This window comes from Drosophila obscura, unplaced genomic scaffold, assembly GCF_018151105.1.
Source record: "Drosophila obscura isolate BZ-5 IFL unplaced genomic scaffold, ASM1815110v1 contig_186, whole genome shotgun sequence".
Taxonomy (NCBI): Eukaryota; Metazoa; Arthropoda; class Insecta; order Diptera; family Drosophilidae; genus Drosophila; species Drosophila obscura.
Window position 1 is genome coordinate 9,080,908 of NW_024542774.1, and position 20,539 is coordinate 9,101,446.

The 20,539-nt window shown below is 44.7% G+C and overlaps 2 protein-coding genes across 5 annotated transcripts; one reads left to right on the forward strand and one right to left on the reverse strand.

Moving 5' to 3' along the window:
- Positions 1 to 3,039: 3,039 nt before the first annotated feature.
- On the reverse strand, positions 3,040 to 7,976 carry LOC111076120 (putative phosphatidate phosphatase). 2 transcript variants are annotated; one of them, XM_022369774.2, is made up of 7 exons: positions 7,685 to 7,976; positions 5,567 to 5,732; positions 4,158 to 4,309; positions 3,865 to 4,095; positions 3,612 to 3,791; positions 3,369 to 3,545; positions 3,043 to 3,308 (listed from the first exon to the last, which is right to left on the reverse strand). In XM_022369774.2, exons 1-7 carry the CDS (start codon positions 7,718 to 7,720, stop codon positions 3,291 to 3,293), a joined length of 960 nt encoding a protein of 319 aa, XP_022225466.2. In that variant the 5' UTR covers positions 7,721 to 7,976; the 3' UTR covers positions 3,043 to 3,290. The 2 variants fall into 2 exon arrangements, with proteins under 2 accessions (XP_022225465.2, XP_022225466.2); XM_022369773.2 differs by lacking the exon at positions 7,685 to 7,976 and having other exon boundaries at positions 3,040 to 3,308; positions 5,567 to 6,767.
- On the forward strand, positions 7,862 to 20,345 carry LOC111076119 (putative phosphatidate phosphatase). 3 transcript variants are annotated; one of them, XM_022369769.2, is made up of 7 exons: positions 7,862 to 8,079; positions 11,470 to 11,940; positions 17,232 to 17,383; positions 17,879 to 18,097; positions 18,946 to 19,125; positions 19,194 to 19,370; positions 20,093 to 20,345. In XM_022369769.2, the coding sequence occupies exons 2-7, from the start codon at positions 11,646 to 11,648 to the stop codon at positions 20,222 to 20,224; spliced, it is 1,155 nt and encodes a 384-aa protein (XP_022225461.2). In that variant the 5' UTR covers positions 7,862 to 8,079; positions 11,470 to 11,645; the 3' UTR covers positions 20,225 to 20,345. The 3 variants fall into 3 exon arrangements, with proteins under 3 accessions (XP_022225461.2, XP_022225464.2, XP_022225462.2); XM_022369772.2 differs by lacking the exon at positions 20,093 to 20,345 and adding an exon at positions 19,494 to 19,646; XM_022369770.2 differs by lacking the exon at positions 7,862 to 8,079 and adding an exon at positions 8,198 to 8,295.
- The last annotated feature ends 194 nt before the right edge of the window (positions 20,346 to 20,539 follow it).

Consider the following 20,539-nt stretch of genomic DNA (forward strand, 5'->3'; position numbering starts at 1 on the left):
ACATCAGCATATCTATTGCGTGCTCATGTTAACTGTCCAAACAACAAACATTGGCACTTTGTAGTGGCCGAGAGATAATGTAAGCATCGGCAAACAGGCCAGTGTCGGTCTTCTGCTTACCAACACGATCCCATACATCACACAGATCCCAGCCAGGCGGCCTGTGAACGCAAAGAAACGATGCATAGCGAAGCGGTCTGATTTCAAAGAGAGGTGTCAAAGTGGGCTCAGCCTCAGCCTTAGCCTCAGCCTCAGCCTGGCCGTAGTCGTCCTCCTCCTGCTGTGAGCCCATTCAGCCATGTCATTAGCTGCAACATGCCAAAAGGGGTGGCTGCCCCGGCTGCCAAGGCTTCATTATTTATGTGACACTTGGGATCGTGACAACATTTGCCAACTGCTGGGAAACTAAACCCATTCGAATGGAAATATCTTAAGCAACGCCATGAACAATCCAACAAAAGCAGTTACGAGTTAAGGAATGGATTGTGGAGGGGAGGAAACTTTTCTAATATTCGCATAAATTTAATTCACTCCGCCACGCCCCTCGCAGCGTTCGCTTGGGAATAAGTTTGGGATGCCAGTTTTATCGGGCGGGGGATCTGCAAAAGCGCGGCCAAGATTTATAGATTTCCGCTTTGGGGCAGACACACATCGCGTCTCGGAGCCCCGACTGCAACTCATTAATAAACGTTTAGGGCCGTCGCGAAACAGCCTTAGCCTCTAATTGCCAAACGCCTCCAGAGCCAGGACGGACAGCGATCAGAGGAACAAGGACTAGACGTAGACCAAGACATACTTCGATGAGAGTGAGGACCAGCAGCAGCACCAGCACCAGCACCAGGACCACGACAAATCAAATAAATAATTGTTCACGTAGGCGACCCAGGACATGTCGGTTGGGTCTGCCCTGGGCCCACCTATTGTGCGGTTGCACACGTTGCACGTCCAGCAAAGGCTGCGGTCAGCGCTGATTGAAATACCCACGCCTGCCCACGTCCTGGCCTCCTGCGGTCCGTCCTCCTACTCCCACTCCCCCGCCTGCCTGCTGCCTCTCTTGGGCAGTGTACGTGCTGGACAAATTCGACGCCTTTTATGCTCGGCTCCGAACACTAGAGAAATGAATTGTGGCCTTTGCCTGGCGGCGGAGGAGGAAAATGTTGTTACAGCAATGCAGATGCAGCCTGGCCATGCAACTCGTTTTGGCAGCTAGAACAAGTGGCAGAAGAGAAACTCAACCAGCTGATGACCTGTAAAATATGGAAATTCCTAGTAGGAGATTTCTTATATTAAATTATCTATAAAGAAAGGGACACTAAAACGATGATGCAAAGGCTCCTAGCAGTCCTTGAACAATTCTTCCAAAATATGTAGGAAGGGGAGAGTAAATCGGTCATCATCATTCTATCAGTCACAAAATCCTCCCCAATGCAATATACACCTCTCTCTGGGATATGTAGGTAACCAGCGCTAGTCCATGTAATAATTCTTGTTCCCTCCCCTTTGTACCTTCCCCCAAAAACGAAGCATAATACCTTTATGCCTTTTGTTTCTTTTCGATGCTGTAATTTTCATGCTTCAAAATGAATTTCGCGCCTGAATTCGCCTCATGCCTATTTTATGGCATGAAAAGTCGAAAATTGCAAACCCGCTGGCTCTGGCTGGCCAAACATCTATTTTTCACAGCCCTAACTTCGGATCTGCCTCACACTCTCTCTTGCTATAAGTTTGTGCATCTGTGGGGCAATTGTGGGGCAACATTCGGTGTCAAACGTTGGCTGTCTTTTATCCATAAAGTTGAAACCATTGACAGACACGCGTAGAACCCCAATCTGTTCCCACATCCAAAATCATCAAAACAAAAAGAAAATAGAAAGGAAAAAGAATTGACAGCAGATGCGGGCAATTGAAAATTGGGGAAATTGGGGAATCGGGTTTGGGGGAACCAAATGCAATTACTGCGATAAAAGCTGAATAAAAATGGTGTTAATTGCTGAAAGGCTTGCATAGAAATTCGGTAGAATGCAGCACTCCAGCGAATGACGATGTTCTGGGTGTATGTTTTACAGCCGCATCAATCTCCTGGCTGTCGGAGTGGCCTGAGTGCTGATAGCCGGAATGGTTCCACATCACATATATATATATATATATATATACATATATAGTAGATGGAGATGCAGTACGGAAGAGCAGTTCCTAATGCAAAGTGAGTGAGTGGCACTTGGCTGTCCAACTGCCTGATTGAGTGATGCATCAAGGCAGCAGCAGCTCCTTGTACAACTCCTGCTCTTCCTGCACCTTCTCTCCATTCACTTGTTGAGTGGCCCGGGCGATAAATTCGTTTAATATGTAAATAATATGCAAATTGATCGGGCATCGTGGATCGGGGAGATCGAAGATCGTTGGTGAAGGGGGGGGCAAATGCCACAGGGTAATTAAAAACCACAAATTGCTGACTAGCGCAGACGACTCTGCCACTGCCACAACCAATCTCTAATTAGCCATAGATCAGAGATCTACAAACTGGAACTGGCCAGCTTTCGACTATTATATCTGGCGCCTACCAGCTCCAATATCTTTACGTCTCGAGCAAAAACAGCAGTGCAAATCGGGTTTCCATACACCATTCGTGGTGGTAATTAATCTACACCCGTCAAGGACACTTCCTTGCGTAATTTGATTTAAATTGCTTGTTTTGGCAAGAAATCAATGATTAAAGTATGCAATTGCAAAACTTGAATTGGGGAGTGTCTCATGATAAATAAATTGATTAAAGATTGAAAGAGCAAAGCTACAAACTACATCTATGATGGAGCACTTTGCTTTCTCCAAAAAACCCCCCCAAGCATGTACAATCGATCAATCAACGACTCATTCGTAGAGGGGGAGAGAACATCAGTTTTTGTTTTGTCAGAAATCCAAACGATAATTGACGACTTGGTTTCCATTCATTCAGTATCATCGTAGAGTACTAAAACCATTACTCAGAACACGCCGAATAAATTGTCATCAATTTCACTAACCAATTAAGGGAAGTTCAAATATTGTATAATGTTAAAACATATTCGACTGAAATTTATTAAGTAAAAATGGTTGAAACGTGCACTCAGGGACAGAGACATACATATATGTAGGATAAATATGTGCTTATATGCTAGCGATGGTCAATATTTGAGACAAAGTTAAAACTGAACTTCCAGCAGATGAAACATCTTCTAAAGCGATCGCAGGCCAGTGCGGTGGGTTGCGGGGGGGTGGGTTTGTAACCGGCACCCTCAAAAGAATCGTCCAGCCTACCACATGGTCGAGGTCTGCAAAATAGTAAGAATTAAATACCACTTTATCCATGGGCACATCTCGTTAAAGCTCACCACAACAATGGCATAGGTAATGCCAATGCCGGCTCCCGCCAGCACATCGGAGCAATGATGCTTGTAGTCGGAGACGCGCGTGAGGCACGTGTACCAGGCGAACAGGAGCAGCAGGAACTGCAGCAAGTGTCGCACCATCCTGAGCCTGGGCCAATGCATGCGGCGCTGCAAGTAGAGCTTTAAGCAGAAATAAGATTAGAAATTAGAGGATGGTACTCCAGCAGTTTATCGCATAGGACCTACCACTATGTAGAGCATCGCATAGCAGGAGAAACTGGCATGTCCACTGGGGAACGATAGACTCATATCCCTGATCCCCTTCGCATTCATGTCCGCTGCCCCACAGGTGAACTCTTCGATGTAGCGTCCGGCATTCATGGGATGACTACAATTGCTACCATCCCAAAGAACGGGCTGGCAGAGCTATAAGAACAGGAACAAACAGAGCTCAGTAAACGTAACCCTTGAGAGGAGCGCAGCTCTCCCTCCTGCTTACAGTGAAAAAATGCGGTCTCAGTCTTCCGATTGCATACTTGGCTACGTTCGCCGTCAGCTGCTCGACGCCGAGGCCAAAGATGAAGATGCCAATCTTCCGGTAGCACTCCAGCAGCCAGTAGGACAGCTCCAGGTGACAGATATGATAGCCACTGCCAGTTCTGGCCATTTGGCTCTTAAAAGGCCCATGCAAACGCTTGTCCTGGCCCCTGAAAAACTCCACCAGAATTATCTGGGGGAAAGTACGTTGAATTAGTCATCAAAGCAACCAAAATAAAGGTGCCCTTGACTCACCAGAACAACGGGCAGGGCGCCACACATGAGGTACAGCATCCAGCTGCGTATGGTGGAGTGCTTGTAGGGATGCTTCAGAGACGAGTCGTTGCAGAAGAAGCCGCGCTTGAAGGGCTCGCCCCAGAAGGAGAGCCCCAGCATAGGCAGACCCACTGGAAAATACAACGAAAATCAGGGCATGGCTCTCAGATATTCAGATATCAGTTATTCTGCCCCATGGAATTTGAGATATTTCCCATTGCAATGGGTGGCCCAGTGGTGTCCAATTCATGGAAGCAAGGTCTGCTGATCCAGCCTTAATTGGACTTGGGTAAACAACACAGACCATGGTGAATGATGGTGATGATGGTGATGATGTTGCTGATGACTATTGTGGCTGCGGCTGCTGCTGCTTTTTCTGACGATTATTATATATGGAAACGAGTACAATACAATCAAATTCTCCCCCTGCAAAACGAGAGCTTGCCACAAATTGAATAAAATAAATCAGACCAAACTCGATGCGCGAATAAATACTCGCGTACATTTTTTGTGTTTTTGTTTTTCGTACGAGTATCTATTTATTTGTGGACCGTTCAGATCGTTTTTTGGGTTTCGCTTGGTCGAAAACTGCCTGTTCATTATTGAAAACATTGAAATACTAATACAACCACAAAGGAACACCACACCATCAATAAACACTGCTGGAAGCATTTAAAAACAATTCCGCATCAGAACCTCAAGAGGAAACAATGCGGCGCTTGTTCACCTTAGATACAGTAGATATTTATATACACAAATACAGTACACCAGATGGAAGCCCATCCTCTGGAACCCCATCATCATAGGCGGCCGCGCGTGATGCATTCAAAAGTGGAATGGGTTCATGACTTGCAAGTGCAAGAGATCAATTGCTGCCACATGATAAGAGATCATAAAACGTGTGAATGGCGGCAGACCACCACCCTGGGGCAGTGAATGCACAGTGTGATGGTGATATAGCTGCCTCCATCAAAATTGATTTATTCAGAACTTAGATTAGAAAAGAAAACAATTCTTCACTGGAAATGGGAGCAATTCGAATGGGTTTTTCTTTTTGAAAGAATACTTTTTTATTTCGAAAAGTTTAAAGTTCTCTCTTAAATTGGGGTACACTGAGCATCCCTACTGGAACTCATTTTGATGCATTTATTCCCCGAAATCGATGCACAAAGAATGCTCGGAACTGTGGATCTACTTTTCTGAAAACTAAAGTTTAATCTAATCCTAGGAAACTCACCTACCAATATTGCCTCTTACCCATCAATAACCACTCTTTGTTATATACATACATACATATGTACATATGAGTATTTCTAAATTTCTTCTACTTTCCTGCTCTGAGAACCCCCTTATAATAGTTTATATTCGATGCCGTTCCCCCAACTTACCGCAGCTCAGCATACACAAGTCCAGCAGAATGCGTCCAAGAATCTTCTTTGGACCTCGCAGGGGCCTTTTGCCGGTGACAATGGATCCTGGGCCGGTTACTAGTCCAGTTCCCAGGCCTGGTCCCGGTCCCAGTCCCAGTCCCGAGCTTCCAACGAATGTCGGCAGCTGTAAATCAAGTTTTACATTGTTGTTGTTGTTTAGGTTGTGGGAATTGGATGTCGATGTGGCTGTGGCGGCGGCAGCGGCGGCGGCTGCTATGATGCTGGCTGCCGTTGGAGATGATGGCTCCTCTCCGCTGCTGCTCTGGCTCTCGAAGCGCTGCAGTGGCGTCGTGTCACAGACGCTTCCCGGACGCAGGCTGCTCATTCTGGAGTGCAGTTTATCAGCAGGCGATATCGGAGGGTTTAGCTAAAGCGGGAGCACTGGGAGTGGGGGGGAGTGAGCTTGAACCTGGCCTCAATTTATGGCTCTATTGCACCTGGACACCGTCTTGGTGGTCATCTTATCAGCGGCAGACACACACTCCGCACACTGGGACACAAATATTTGAATAATCCTCGACCCGGGGATTTCTTCGAGTATGTGCTAATGGACTGGGATGGAACGGGACGCTCCTCTGTTTGTCTTGGGTAAGAGTTTCCTTGGTGTTCGTATCGCGTATCGGCAATAATTCAGTTGGGTCTTACAAAGTAAGTCACTATCTGTGATAAGAGTCGACGGTGACGGTGGCGGCAGTGGCTCGATTTTTGGGTTGCACCAACAAATTGATAATGTAAAGTCGGCGTTTTCTTAGCGGCTCCTTGGGAGGGGGAGTTGGTGGGCAAAGGGAATTGCGCAAGAAGCGATAAACGATGAGCGATTGCAATCGACCAAATCCGAGTCAAAACTTTGGACAAATATTGCTGGCGGCGCACAAAGCCAAATGCGTTGGGTGTGCGCGCGTAAAAATCTGTTCCACTATTTGCACTTGCATTCGATTGTTGTTTGTTTGTTTGTCTGCACTTTATTTCTCTCCGAAGATTTATGTACGTATATCGACGCTGTTCTTGTTGCTACTTTTCTATGCGTTGTGTCGCGCGCTCTCCTTCGCATGCGCAGCGACGCGAATTCCGACAAACAAAAACTCACGAAAACGTACCGTTAACCGAAATGCAAGCGACATGCACCACCCGAATCGCTCGACGGAAAGAAATGGAATGAAACTGCTAAAGCAGGCAGCCCACCAGCGCCACAGCCACAGCAACAGCATGGAAACGAGTCGGCAAGTGAGTCGCGACACTAAAATACCTCTTAATTAGTCAGTCCTATGATTTACATAATGTAACCTATAGACTATACATATATTCTATACATTAAGGACTAAATTAGTATCGGAGCTGATGAGTGCCGCCAGCTCCTCTGGCTTTTTGGTATCTTCGAAAAAGATTAGTATGTTGGTTGATGCGGACTCTCTCAATTATAATGAGAGATAGGATAAACATATAGAGAAAGAGAGGGAGCTACAAGAAACCCTTCTTCTGGCTGTTACATACGTATACACAAGTCTAATATACTCCAATATCGCAGTACAGGGTATAACAACAGAAGTAATGGTAGCGCTAGCGCTCTTTTGTTTTCTTTTGCTCTCTCTCTCTGATCATTGCACTATTTTGGAATGAAACATTGGAGGGGAATTCTGGAAGAAATTTGGGGGTTGGAGGGTAAATGCCAATGTGTTTCATATGTAGGTAAGTGTAATGCTTGTTGTATTGATACATTCCACTAGAAAACGAGTAAATACTTGTAAAAGACATTTAATTTATCAAACAAAGTTTAGACATGTATAAAAGTTCTTTAAGTTCAGCATGAGCGATAGAAAGGAATCTTCGCGCGGTAATACCTTGAGGAAATTCCCACCTTTGCGATATCTAATACTGTATAACTTGTAAGGATGTGGGCTAATGAGGTTATGAGCTTTCAATGGTTATACGCTTCCCATAGTCGCAAATTTAGATAAAAGGGATAAGTTATAAAAAATGTATATAAGAACTGAACTATAGCTCTAGGTGTGATTAAAGTCCTCTTTCCTAGAAAACACAACCCATGAGACCATTAATGGAAGCTCCTCTATAAATTACCTTCGACCTCCTCCCCTTACTGTATTCCATTTCCATAACGTTTCGTTGCGATAACAGAGAGAATTCTCTGCGCTCTTCTGTCTGTCGCAATTCTCGTTCCGCCTGCGACTGAAACACTGGAAACTGGCAACTGGCAAACGGCAATCTTATCTCCTCCACACATTCACTCGCCTTTTTTCTGCTTTCGTGCTCGGATGTATTTCTATGTACCGCTAACTGTGACAAAGATCCCCGCTACGAATCGGTCATATATAATAAAAGTGCTCTTGTTTAATTGATGGCAAATAAAATTGCTTGAAATAAGTTTAAAAGGCAGACCTAACGATGACGCCGCAAACAAGGCTTGCTTAACCAAAATCAACATTTTTCAATTTATTTACGTTTCTTTGGCAAAGGTAAATTAATTATAGAAAAATTTACAAAGAAAGTGTTTATTTGTGGAGGCGAATTATTCAGGGAGCGGATGGATATGGCCATATTTGTTATCTCTCGTTTTTATTGATTTGCTTGGCCGACAAACACACCAACCAAAGTGTCTGTGGAGCCTCCAAAAATTGACGGTCACATAAACAAATGCAAACCGAATGAATGCGTATCGAGTGCCTCAGTGGGTGAGTGTCTGGGAATTCATAAATTATGCAGGTGAAAAAAAAACAAACGGGTAGGGCAGGGGGAAAGGAAATTCGCTCATCGATTGCGTGGGGGTTTCTTTTGTTTGGTTTAAAATCGATTTTCGCCATAGTGTTCCTGCCCATTCTTTTGCGTATTTGCTCTTCGGAAATACATTTCATGGGCCTGTTCCATGCGGAAATAAACAGAATCACCTCATCCCCGCTACTCGACAAGCTCGCGGCACTCACATCGATAGCTTATCAATTATTGAAACGCAAAAGGGAATGCAATTTTGATTACCCAAACATGCCGACGCACTGGGAATTTGTTTTGTGCGGCTTTTCATGGTGCCTGGTCTTTATTTATTAGCTAATTAATCCCATGAATGCCTCACGTTCGATCAGAGTTTTCCTCCCAGCCACCCCCACTGGCACATGGCAGATCGTGGCATGGGAAACTGCATTGGCAATGGGCCAAAGTACAAGCCATTACAAGATGCAGCCGAAAAGCATTCAATACAATTCAGTATGAAATATTTGGCATTGCTTGCTGTCCATCAACTAACCCTCTCATATTACGGTTACCAATGCCAGTCATTTCCTACCAATCTAATTTGCCACCTCACCGTATTTTGTCGACTGCCACCTTCCCCGGTATTCAATTTCGTTGTCAGGCGCGTGTAAATGTTGGCCAACTTCTGCTGATCTAAGCCCGAATAAAAGTGCATTCAAAAATATTCATTAACAGAGCAAATAAACATGCACTTTACATACAGCGGTGGGTCCGGTGGGTTGTTTGGTATCTGGTATCGATTTTCCTTCCGTCGACGCGTCGACAGGTTGTCTGCAAAGTACAGCCTGAATTTGAAACCCCATACCATGGCTGATTGTATATTGAAAATTGGCGCTCTTTTTGGATGATATTCCGATCGAAATGCTCATCATATACACTTGTTGGCCACCCGGCGCCGAGTTTATATACATATTTCTTCTGTTGTTTATGTAAATTATGAATATTATTACACTTACCGATATTTACGATTATCTTGATTTTTAAATTATTTTTCCATTTTGGATAAACAGGCGGCGCTGCTGCAGCTTGACCTTAATACGCTCCATGTGCTGTCTGAAATATTCCAAAACTGATATCCGAATGAAGGAGGGGGAGAGAGGGGGTCTTGGAGGAGGGGCGAATGGCTCAGCTTGTGGTCGTTGCCCGAGATCGGTTAATCGTTCAACTTGTATATGCAAATGAGCAGGGGAGAAGGAGAGTGAGAGTGGGAGGCAAAGGCGAAGGCGAGACCTTCAACTGTCTCTCCTTCGCGTTGATCTTGTAATCCTCGGGGAACATGACATATCCTTTGATATGCTAAACGCGTGAAATTAATTGCACTGTGGAGTGCTTTAAAACACTGACTGAAAGATCATTGAATAATGTAAATACCCGTAAGTCGAAAGATTTACAAGATTTGGCAGATTGATGAACAATTGATTAACCATTTGGAAAGGAAAAGTTCTTTTGAAGCAATTTATATACTCGCATGAAAGTCCGCCTATGAAAGATTTAGTAGAATTTCTATTTCCAAATCTTCAATCCGTAAGTTCCGATGAATGCCGTAAATAAATCGCAACCAGAACATTGCATCAGTCAGGTGCTGTACCAACCCATTGATCGTAAATTAGAGCCAAGAGTGAACAGATCTTGAAATACTCAAAATATTCAGTGTTTTGTATACAAAAATTAACTCCAAATAATCGGGATTTCATGCTAAACTATGAATATATTCACTTTACAACCCCTTTCATTTTGTTTAATAAAACATGGGTTAAACCCTTTTTGCATTTAATCATGACTAAATCGTAAGGAATTTACCAAACTAAATTAGTTTGTCATAAAAACATTTTGTCACATTTTATGACACAGCTCTAAAACCCTTTTCGCCCCGCTCTTTGTTGTCATAAACACCAGCGATAAAGTGTAGAAATGAACATTTGCCGAAAAATAAAAGCAAGATTAATCGAGCATTAATGGGTCAACAATTTTAAAGGGGGGACCACATCGACGCCTCTGCCATCTACAGGGTATTTTTAGCCCCGACTAATGGGATTTTGTATTTCCGGGGAGTTGACAATTAAAGAAAATAATCGCAAACAGAAAGATCTCAAGTGCGTGGAAGCACGCTCCCGGCCAGGTCAGATGATATCGATGAATTTAAACGAGTATTCCTCACGTCTGTTGTTGTACTTTTAATTAAGATGCTGCTTTGTCATTCCCCCCAGGAGGGAGAACATTCATCAGCCAACCAGTTGATTCTAGTGGGGAGCATCCATAGAATAGTGCTCCAGAAGGCACCAGAGTGGGCAGAAATCCTCTGCTATCTATAAATAAATAGTCGTTGTCTGATCGAATGGAGGATTGCCATGGCTGCCTTGGACCGGCCATAATCGAAGCTGACAACTTCGATTCCTATCCTCTGCTCTCCTCTCCTCTTCCCGATGAGTGGGCACTGGCTCCTTCTGAACGGATCGTGCACAGTGGAGCATTGCTAAGAATCTGACAAGACGTTTGCCACTTGAGGTTTTGTCAAATTAAGGGGGCTTGTTGAACCTGAAGCAGTTTGCGTGCCCCTAGTTGGTCATTACAACGCCCCGTTGATGGCCGAGTTGATTGCACAAAATTATAGAAATTCACGAGGTTCTAGAAGAGATCGAAGGAATGGCAGAGCTCATGGTAAAGAGTGCCTACAGTGGAGACTCTGTTAAAGGGATATCTAAGATTGCAGGAATGCGGAGATGATGTTCGAACCAAAAGAGTGGAAGATTCTCAAGTCTTAAATTGAATAAAAATTTAAAGTTGATTGTTCATTTAAATAGACGTCACTTAACCCGTTTGAGAACCCGCTTGTGATTTCCATTCGAGTGTTAATAACTCATAAAGTTCTTCAATCAAGATGTGCACACACTCACACACATATGAATCAGAGTGGGTAAAAGGGAAAAGAAAGAATCGTCACAGCCTGTCTGTTTTATCGTTAGGGAATCCGCGCCGACGCATTACTCACGCAATGCCTCCATACTCCGGCGTCTCAGCCTCAGCTATTATTCAACATTTTATTATTATTCCCACAATATAAACATATACACATTTATCTCTTTTCATATTCTGCGTTCCAGAGGCTGACTATGACGTGAATTCAGAATTTTTACCTTCGCACGAAAGAGTCAAGTCAAAAGTGCCTTAAGCTCAAGTTCACTGTCAAGCAGCGCCAAAGAGAGCGAGCAAGAGAGAGCGAGAGAAAAGCTTGACGCAAGCTTTTGCATCAACCGATTTTACACCCAAAAGCACCAAAATGAGTAACGAATCTTCCGTTAGCGAGACAACACCGCTCCGGCGGCCGCCAAATGAATTGAGTGCCGAATCAGAAGCTAACGTGGCCAGCACCAGACAGTCGACGGTTGTGTCGGTGGCTAACAATAATAATCATAGCAACAATAACAACCACTACAGCAACTTGGTCGAGGTGCGTCTCCAGGAGGCAGAAGACAACCAGCAGCAACAGCAACAGCAGCAGCAACGCGAAAACATGGACACAAATAAGAGAATCTTGTGCCGCGTGGGTTTGGACATTTTAATTTTACTGTGCGGTAAGTTTATAGTCATAGCATTAACTCACCTGAGCCCACATTTACAATCACATATTGCCTTGATTGCCATGAAATACAATGGGAAAATTTTAAAGTCAATACTGAATGTTTATTTGCTGCCGCAATGTTTGTTTTTCTTTCGTTTCGTTTCTTTTTAATTCTCCCTCTCTCTCTCTTGATTTTTATGTAATTGAGCGCCAAAGCTCTCTTAGTGTACACTGTGTGCTCTCTCGCTCTCTCAATCGTTCTCTCTTAGGGCAGCTGTTATTTTTGTTGGTCGATTTATTTGCATAATTCGAATATTAGTAGTTAAAAATATGACTCAATATTAACGCGGATTCAACAGTTTCCCGCCTCTATCTTCTGCTATATATAAATCATTTTTCACCCCAGCCAAAATCATTTTTATTGCTGACTTATGTTTCATTTCCTTGTTTGCACACCTACCTTTTGTTTAAACAAAAGCAAAAGCAGTAAGTAAACTGTGTCAGCCAAAAGGTGGACAACCTGCAGTGACTGGGGGAGTGGAGTTCTCTGGCGGAAACGCTGGGCGGAGGAGTTGCACATTTTACAATCAGCAGTTCTCTTCACCAGCTCAACCTTTATCAGCATATTACTATATTGTGTTTTAATTTCCAAAAGAGAACAAATAAGAAAGACTAGATTAGGGCGTCGAAGCTTTAGATACCCTGCAGATCGAATGTTTTCAGCTTTATTGGGATCAAAGTTCGGAAAGTTATGCATCGGCTGATCAGGAATATACTCTAAGGTCTCACAGGCTCGATGACGGGGTATAAAAAGCGACGACAGCAATAAAAATAAGGTGGAAGAGCAGCAGTAACCCCCACAGCTATCAATAGCTTGCATTGTAGCGTAACCGGTTTGACAGAGAGCTTACCTGAGAACACGTCCGTCCGTCCGCTCGATGGCTGGCTGGCTCTCCTGATCACCACCTGGATGATTCACCTCTCCCCCAAAACAGAGCTGTAGATTTTTGCAATTGGCACTACATCAAATACAAAGTCAGTCGCCATATTTGTCTAGCTGATATGCAGCATAGACGTCGTGTCGCGTCGTACGATTGGTAGATCGCTCCAATCAGCCATAGACCTCGGCACCAATTTATGGCCTTATTGTGTTACCCAAACGATCATGCCCCGTTCTCTTAGCATAACTGCGTGACACATGTGGCAGGTAGCAGATAGCAGGAAAACTTTCGCAACGGTTGACTCATAAAGCGAGCCTTTTAAGATCCCGCAAATAAATCCAAATCTTCGAATGAATCATCCGCAAAAGTCTTTTACTCATAAAGCAAAAGGATTTTTGGGGCAATAAAGTAATCTCGGGGCTATCATTATGTAGATTACCCAACAAAAGTACAAATGATAAGCTCCAGACTGCTCGATCATGATGTAGGTTCGTTTATAAGTTTTGCGTTTTTCTTTTAATTTTATTGGGACTCTCGTAATCTGAAACTCGTGCCGTGCGCATGTTTAATTTATCTATAATCGAAAATTCAATTTCCTTTATCGATTTGTTAGCTTAAAGGGTAATGGAAAACCACCGACAAAGTTCTTAAAATAAATTAACAGAAACCATGGCAGCAGACAGCAGACAAAAGCAACAGTCAACAAACAAGAAACACAAAACACTTTGAATCGTTTTGGTTTCCAAATAAATTCCAATTAGTTTAATCTGTTACAAAATACCAAATATCGTAGCAATATCTTCTGGCCAGCCGAAGGAATGCCGAACTGCATTTTGTGGGCCCATTTAGAATTCTGGTTTTTAGTGGGTCGACGAAGATGCTTTTCTCTTCGATAGGCGCTCGGCTCTCTCGCCTGTCGTCAAATGATTTTGGGTGTAAATTAGTTCTGACGCTGATAAAGTGATCCGAGACAGAGGCAGAATAGATATCGTGAGTGTCGGTGGCACTTAGCAAAACAATCCCCAACCTCAACCTCAGCAACAACCTCCACACCACCTCAACCTCAAGAAGACGAACCCAAACCAGACGACGACGACGTCAACTCCCCCTCCAAACTCCCTTTGACGTTAATTGAATGCGAACGAGCTGGGGCACAGACTTTTCCTGACTCTTCCACCTTTCTCCAGGGGGGCGGAGGAGTCATTAAACCCATAAAATATACAGAAAACCATTTTGGGGGTCGTCTTCGACTACGTCTGCCCCACTGCCACTTCAATAATTTATTGAGCGTGATTGTGGTGAGGTTGGGGAAAATTCTTTCATTTCATTTGACCAAAAACTAAGTAGAAAGAATAATATTTATGCAACGAATTTTGGGCTGCATTTTGGGGGGAAGCAGCAGGGCATGGGGCATGAGGCAATTGTTGTTTCATTGTTGGTGTTTACCTTCCATGCAACAACAAACAGAGACCACAGATACAGATGCAGAGGCAGGGCAACAATAGATGCAGCACCGATTTGGAGATACAAAAAAAAGATGCGTTGCTCGCATGATGTTGATTTTTCATTTGTTTTTTTCGCTACAGTTTCTTGGACAGAAAAGTAATGAACATTTAATTGCTAGCAGGCCCATGGCCCATGGCCCATGGCCCACGGGCTCATGACTCATGGCCTGTCAGAGAAAAGGCACTGCCTTCGTACCTGTACAGCGGCGGGTGTGCGGGTGTGGATGACACCTTTTCGAGGGTGCCCTGGGAAAATGAGTATGTATTCCTGGTAATTCCAAGACAAACTGCAGTGATGGCCCACGGTGTTGCAGTCATGCGGGAAATTGTCTGCAGAACCCAAATCAATATTTCTCATACCTGTCGGCCTGGATTCTGTCTTGATCGATCAGACGTTATTGTTTCTATGGAAGGGATAATCATATTTCTTGGAGCTTCTTTCCTTGTCCTTTCCCCCAATCGAATCAATTAAAGCAGAGCATCATTCGGCGGTCTGTTGTCAGTCATCTTTAAGCCATTCCAGAGTCTGCTGTTAGTGTGACTTCTTTTCTTTCATTTTTTTTGCATTAATTGTCTTTAATTTGACTTCCGTCATGTCTAATTAGTTCAGTACAGTCCAGTGGCTGCCAGCGACTGTGGCAAGTGCAAGTCAGACGCTTTTAATTAGACATTTGTGCCCCTTATTTGAGGTCAGATTTGGAGTGGGCGAAAGAGCTGTGTTGCAACAGTCTGATAAGGCTCTCTTCAGTGTGTAAATATTTGGCAACTTGAAAGCAAAGTGTGCGGCAAAGCAGCATCTTCAAGCTACACCACAAACGGAGGGGCGTACGACGGTGGCTCCTCCTCACATGAAGATGCCGCCATGGGATGTGGGCGGGGATCTAAGCAGGCGGCACCAAATGCCCTTTTGGTTAAGAACCCAAATCTGAATGTGGAGTGGCGACTCAAGTGTCTGCGTTCACCTCTTTGTTTAACAAACAATTTGTTTATGCCGTGCTCTTGTTGTCTCTGCCTTTATTTGTTGCTGGTGTTGGTTCAATTAGATGGTAAATGTTGTGTGCGGCGGCGTCTTTATTATTGAAATGAACTTGACACCAAATGGACAGCAGAGCAGCGTTTTGTTCGCTATCAAAATGCGGCCTAGGTGCGTTACAATTCGGTTGAATGCAACACGGGTACGACTCGCTTGGTTTCCACTCTACGAATTAAATTAAGCATTTCCGCTAGAGGTGGAAGAGGCACCAGCAGAAACAGGCGGAGGAGGAGGAGGAGCAGCAGCAGCAGCAGCAGCAGCGACATGACTGCAAAAGGGAGCAGAGTGTGCTGCTCCCCCTATAATCATTTTTAAACGTTTTATGTCACCCTCATAAAAAAAAATAGAAAGAGAGACAGAGAGAGAAACGCTCACAAAAGCATCAACAAAATTCAGTTCTACTCAGTTTTCGCTTCGTTTTTCCATAGTTTTTCATAGTTTTCCCCCATTTCTCGATTTGGAAAATGGTTTTATCAACGGTGGGTGCTGTTCGTAAAACATAGTTAATCCAGATTATGGAGATCGAAATATCTCCCCAGACACTTTCGTTTTCTATGCCGCAAAGTCATAAAAACATTTTAGTGCTACCGGGTGGCGGGACACACACAGGATTACAGACAGACAGACAGACAGAGAGTGTGTGAGCAGCATTCCCTTTGGCCAACAATGGGCCACTTGCTGTGTGTAATATGACGCTAATCTCTGCAAGAATCCATCTATATAACTTTCCCAGCATCAGAAGCAGCAGCAGAACCAGCCCAGAGATCGTTAAAAATCTTCAGACAATGCCACTGATCTAGATTTAGGGACCTGATGATGCAGCTGCAGGCTGAAGAATGGGACAGGGGCACAGGGAGCAGTGAGCTGGAGGGTCATTGTGTCACCCACCTTTGTTGCCACATCGATTTCGGAGCTCGGAGTCTGGACCACAAAGATCGGCATGGCAAAAAAAGAAACCAATTAAAAGAGAGAGGGACTTAGAAGTCGTCGTCGTCGTCGTCGCCGGTGTCTGCCTCAAGTGCTGGGCCAAAGCGTCGCCAACTCTGCACTCGAGATATCTCCGACTGCCATGCAGTCCAACTGCAGTCCATTCCCTCAACTCATTTATATCTCTAGCCAGCACAGCACTGCATGTCACTCTATGCTGTGCTCTGTGCTCGATGTCTTCCTCTGACTAATGAGCCCTCGGGACACAGAACTTTCTCATTTTGAATGCTCCAGTGAGCTGTGGCAGGAACCAGAGCATTGCTCGTGGCAGGTAGCATGCCTCATTAGGAGCTAGAACTAGAGCAACGGCAGGCTCCTAATGCAATTTTAATGGAGCACTGCAACCTCTCCACCCAAAACCTAAAACAAACAGAGGAGGGACACAACTCAACTCGAATAAACTCAACGGAACGTTGTCTAATCAATCCATCAATCGGATCGGTCCCGTCCATATTGGCCATTTGTCAGCTTGCACGCCTCACAATTTGTATGCTCCGTTGATGAGTTATTATTAATGGCAACGAATTTTTAATTAGACAAGCGAAGAGCCCGATGAAGGGTCCACCAGTTCCACCAGTTCCACCACAGAACTCCCTTTCATTTAAGTTTATGATCCACATTGAAACCCCACACACGTTCGGGTGCTGTCAATGGGAAATCTTATCAATAGCTTAGACATATCAACCATAAGTCAGCTGTCAGCAGTCCGCAGGGGACGGGACACGGTACACGGTACACTTTCCCCCCGTCCATAGATAACACCCAATGGATGACCTACTAACTACGAGTATTGATAAATTATTATTAATATTTTCAACTATTTTTCTAACACTTTCAGTCGGTTTCCCCATACTGTTGTATTTCCTGCTGGGAGATCCCTACAAGCGAGGCTTCTTCTGCGATGATGAGTCGCTCCGGCATCCGTTCCACGACTCCACAGTGCGTAACTGGATGTTGTACTTCATCGGAGTGCTGATACCCGTTGGTGTGGTAAGTCGAGAGTCGCATAAAATAATTGACACCAATTGTGGGTGGGTGGGTGCTAGAGTTGGAGAGTGGTAATTGTGTCAAGCAGCTGTCAGTGATGAAGAGAGAGAGAGATACTTGAGCAGTCAGAGATTGCGCCATCATTTCAAGTTCAGTTTGTCAGCAGAGGGAATGGATCTGATATGATGCAAGAGCTATCTGCACGCCATCTGGATGGGGCGAGGGCGTCTGTTTACTGTCCACATGCCAGCAATTAAAACTAGAGCAACATGTGTCTGGCCCTAATGCGACTAGATACGGGTCAGAGAACACACAGAGCACCCATTCCACATGCCATAAATATTTGCATGCGCATTTTAATGATTTCTAGAAAACCCAAAAAAATAAAAGGGTTTTACGAGGTGTTAACAGGAAACTCTCCTACTCCCACTCCCACTCCCGCTCCTATTTTGTTTCTCTATAGTTTCTCACTCACTCCACCAAACTCTTTCTCCATAGATTCTCGCTGTTGAGGTACTGATCTCGCGGCACAAGGCGAAACTGGATAATGGCAATGCCACCAGCCGGCGGTATGTCTTCATGGGCTACGAGCTGCCCGACTGGCTGATCGAGTGCTACAAGAAGGTCGGCATCTATGGCTTTGGAGCTGCCGTCAGTCAGCTGACGACGGACATTGCCAAGTACTCCATCGGACGACTGCGTCCACACTTTATTGCGGTAAGTCTCAGACTGTTGCTGTTGCTGCAATCGTGCAGGGAATCGGAATGGGAATGGGAATGGGAATTGGTTAGCAATTTTGACATTGCCAATTAATTTTAATCTGCCACATGTGCAGGATGACAAACGACACACTCTGACGGGCGACAACGAAGACAAATTCAAAGTCGAAGTTGCAGACAAAGACTCCAAAAGACACCCAAGAAGGGGGGGAAAGTCTTTAATAATAGATTGGTTCAAAAGGAGGGGAGAGTGCCTGCAGTTGGTGCCAAAACTTCAAATGGAATACTCTATCCAAGGGGCAGAATGCCAAGGTCGAAGAGGAAAGTTCTCTGACAAATTTGAGGGGTATCCGACTAGGATGAGAGTATCTTGCAGGGTATTTACAATTCAACTTCAACTCCAGGTTCAATATTCAATCTGCCATGCCTGCCAGTGGTTCTGTTTATTTATGATATTTTGACTGCTTGTCAGGCAATTTCATAAATATTTCTCTTTTGCGGCAAGTGGCTTGTTAGCTTATCGTCGGCATCGTTGGGGAGGGTGGGCTGGGGCTCGGGATATGGAATAGGATCGAATCGAGGGTGCTCTGGCCTGGGTCCCCCCTTCTAAGAGGAGTAGCACAGAGCCGCCCTATTGTTTAGTGAAGTGCGGCAACTGTGCGAGCAACAAAATGCAATGCAGATGCAGCTGTTGGCTCATTTCCATCTCTAATTTGCAGCACATGTGGCAGAGGTCCGCAGGGGAAGTGCGCAAGTCTCTCCCAAAGACAAATACCATAAGCAGCTTAAGCAGGCGAGTCAAGGCTTTTGCTCATACTCATATTTCCATACGATTCGATATTACAGGTGTGCCAGCCCGTCCTGGCAGACGGCACCACATGCGACGATCCCCAGAATGCTGGCAAATACATTCAGGAGTTTACTTGCAAGGGACTCGGCTCTTCGGCCCGCATGCTCAAAGAGATGCGCCTCTCGTTCCCCAGCGGACACTCCAGCTTTACCTTCTTTGCCATGGTCTACATGGCGGTAAGTTCTCTTTCTTCTTGGCTTTGTTCTCTGGGCCTTCATTGTGTTCCTCTCCTCTCCCCCTGCAGCTGTATCTGCAGGCACGCATGACCTGGCACGGCTCCAAGCTGCTGCGTCACCTTCTCCAGTTCATGTTCATCATGATTGCCTGGTATACGGCCCTGAGCCGCGTCTCGGACTACAAGCATCACTGGTCCGATGTGCTCGCCGGAGCTCTGATTGGCTCCACGTGTGCCTTAGTTGTGGTAAGTAAATGATAGTCTAGTATAGTGTGCCCCTTCCACACCCCACAGCATGATCCCAGTGATGGTGGCAGCTCCTCTTATACTGGTAGATTCAGTTATCCATCATTTCCAACTTCTTTTTAGAGCTACTGTTTGCCCAAGAATTGGTTCGATTGGCATACAGTGTGGCCCACCAAGGGCAAGAAGCAGTGAGCGAAAGAGAGTGGCATCGTACCGATTTATTTGCTGCGACATTGTAACAAAGAATTGCAACATTAAAACATCACAAATCTAGCATACCCCACGACTATTCATTATTTATCCTCTGGCGTTTGTGTGTTCGTGCTGATCCTAGACCATCACATAATTAGAACTTTAATTGGTGAACGGGAAACATTTCCAAATTGGCATAACTCAACACCTTCCCGGGTCCCCATGGCATTGCGTGTGGTGCCAATCAAACCAATTGATGGCACGTAACCGCTTTCGGGTTGACTCTTACCATCCAGTGCAACCACCAGCTGTGGCATGCAGCTGTCCACCTGTAATTTCACGCTTCACAAGAGGGGGGAGAGATAGATCGAGTCATGAGGGAAGAGCGCCCGTATTCCATAACGATTCAATTAAACAGATAAGAGGGAAAGCAATGGCTGTAGCATCATCGCATACTTTTAGGAGCACTTTAATTTATTCGAAATTTCTTTATTGCAACATGAAATTTAATGTATTTATTTTACTTGCAGGCCAACTACGTCTCGGACCTGTTCCAGCGGCCCAACACGAAGCCTTACCTGCCTCGAACCTCCCAAGATATGGGCGCCACGACGACAACCACGCAGTCGCCGCCGCTGGGGATCACCGTGACGACGAATTAACCCCCAGTGGAGGTGCACAACTACCACAAATTCCATATGTTGTAGCCGAATCAGAAATCTGATTTGCCCATGCTTTTTTTAGAAAGATGACGAAGCCAAGCTTTCGTGTTTTAATTTATTCTAGAGTGAGTGACGTCGCAAGTGAACTTATTTAAGTCTTCCCCGGAAGATCGATTTTAAGCTTAAGTTAGCGCAATGGAGAGATGTCTGTGTGATGATATTTATTGTATTATTTGCTAAGGAATTTTAATACAAATTACTTTTAAATATGACAAAACTAATTGCACAAACAAGTGACCTTCTATAGTGCAGCAC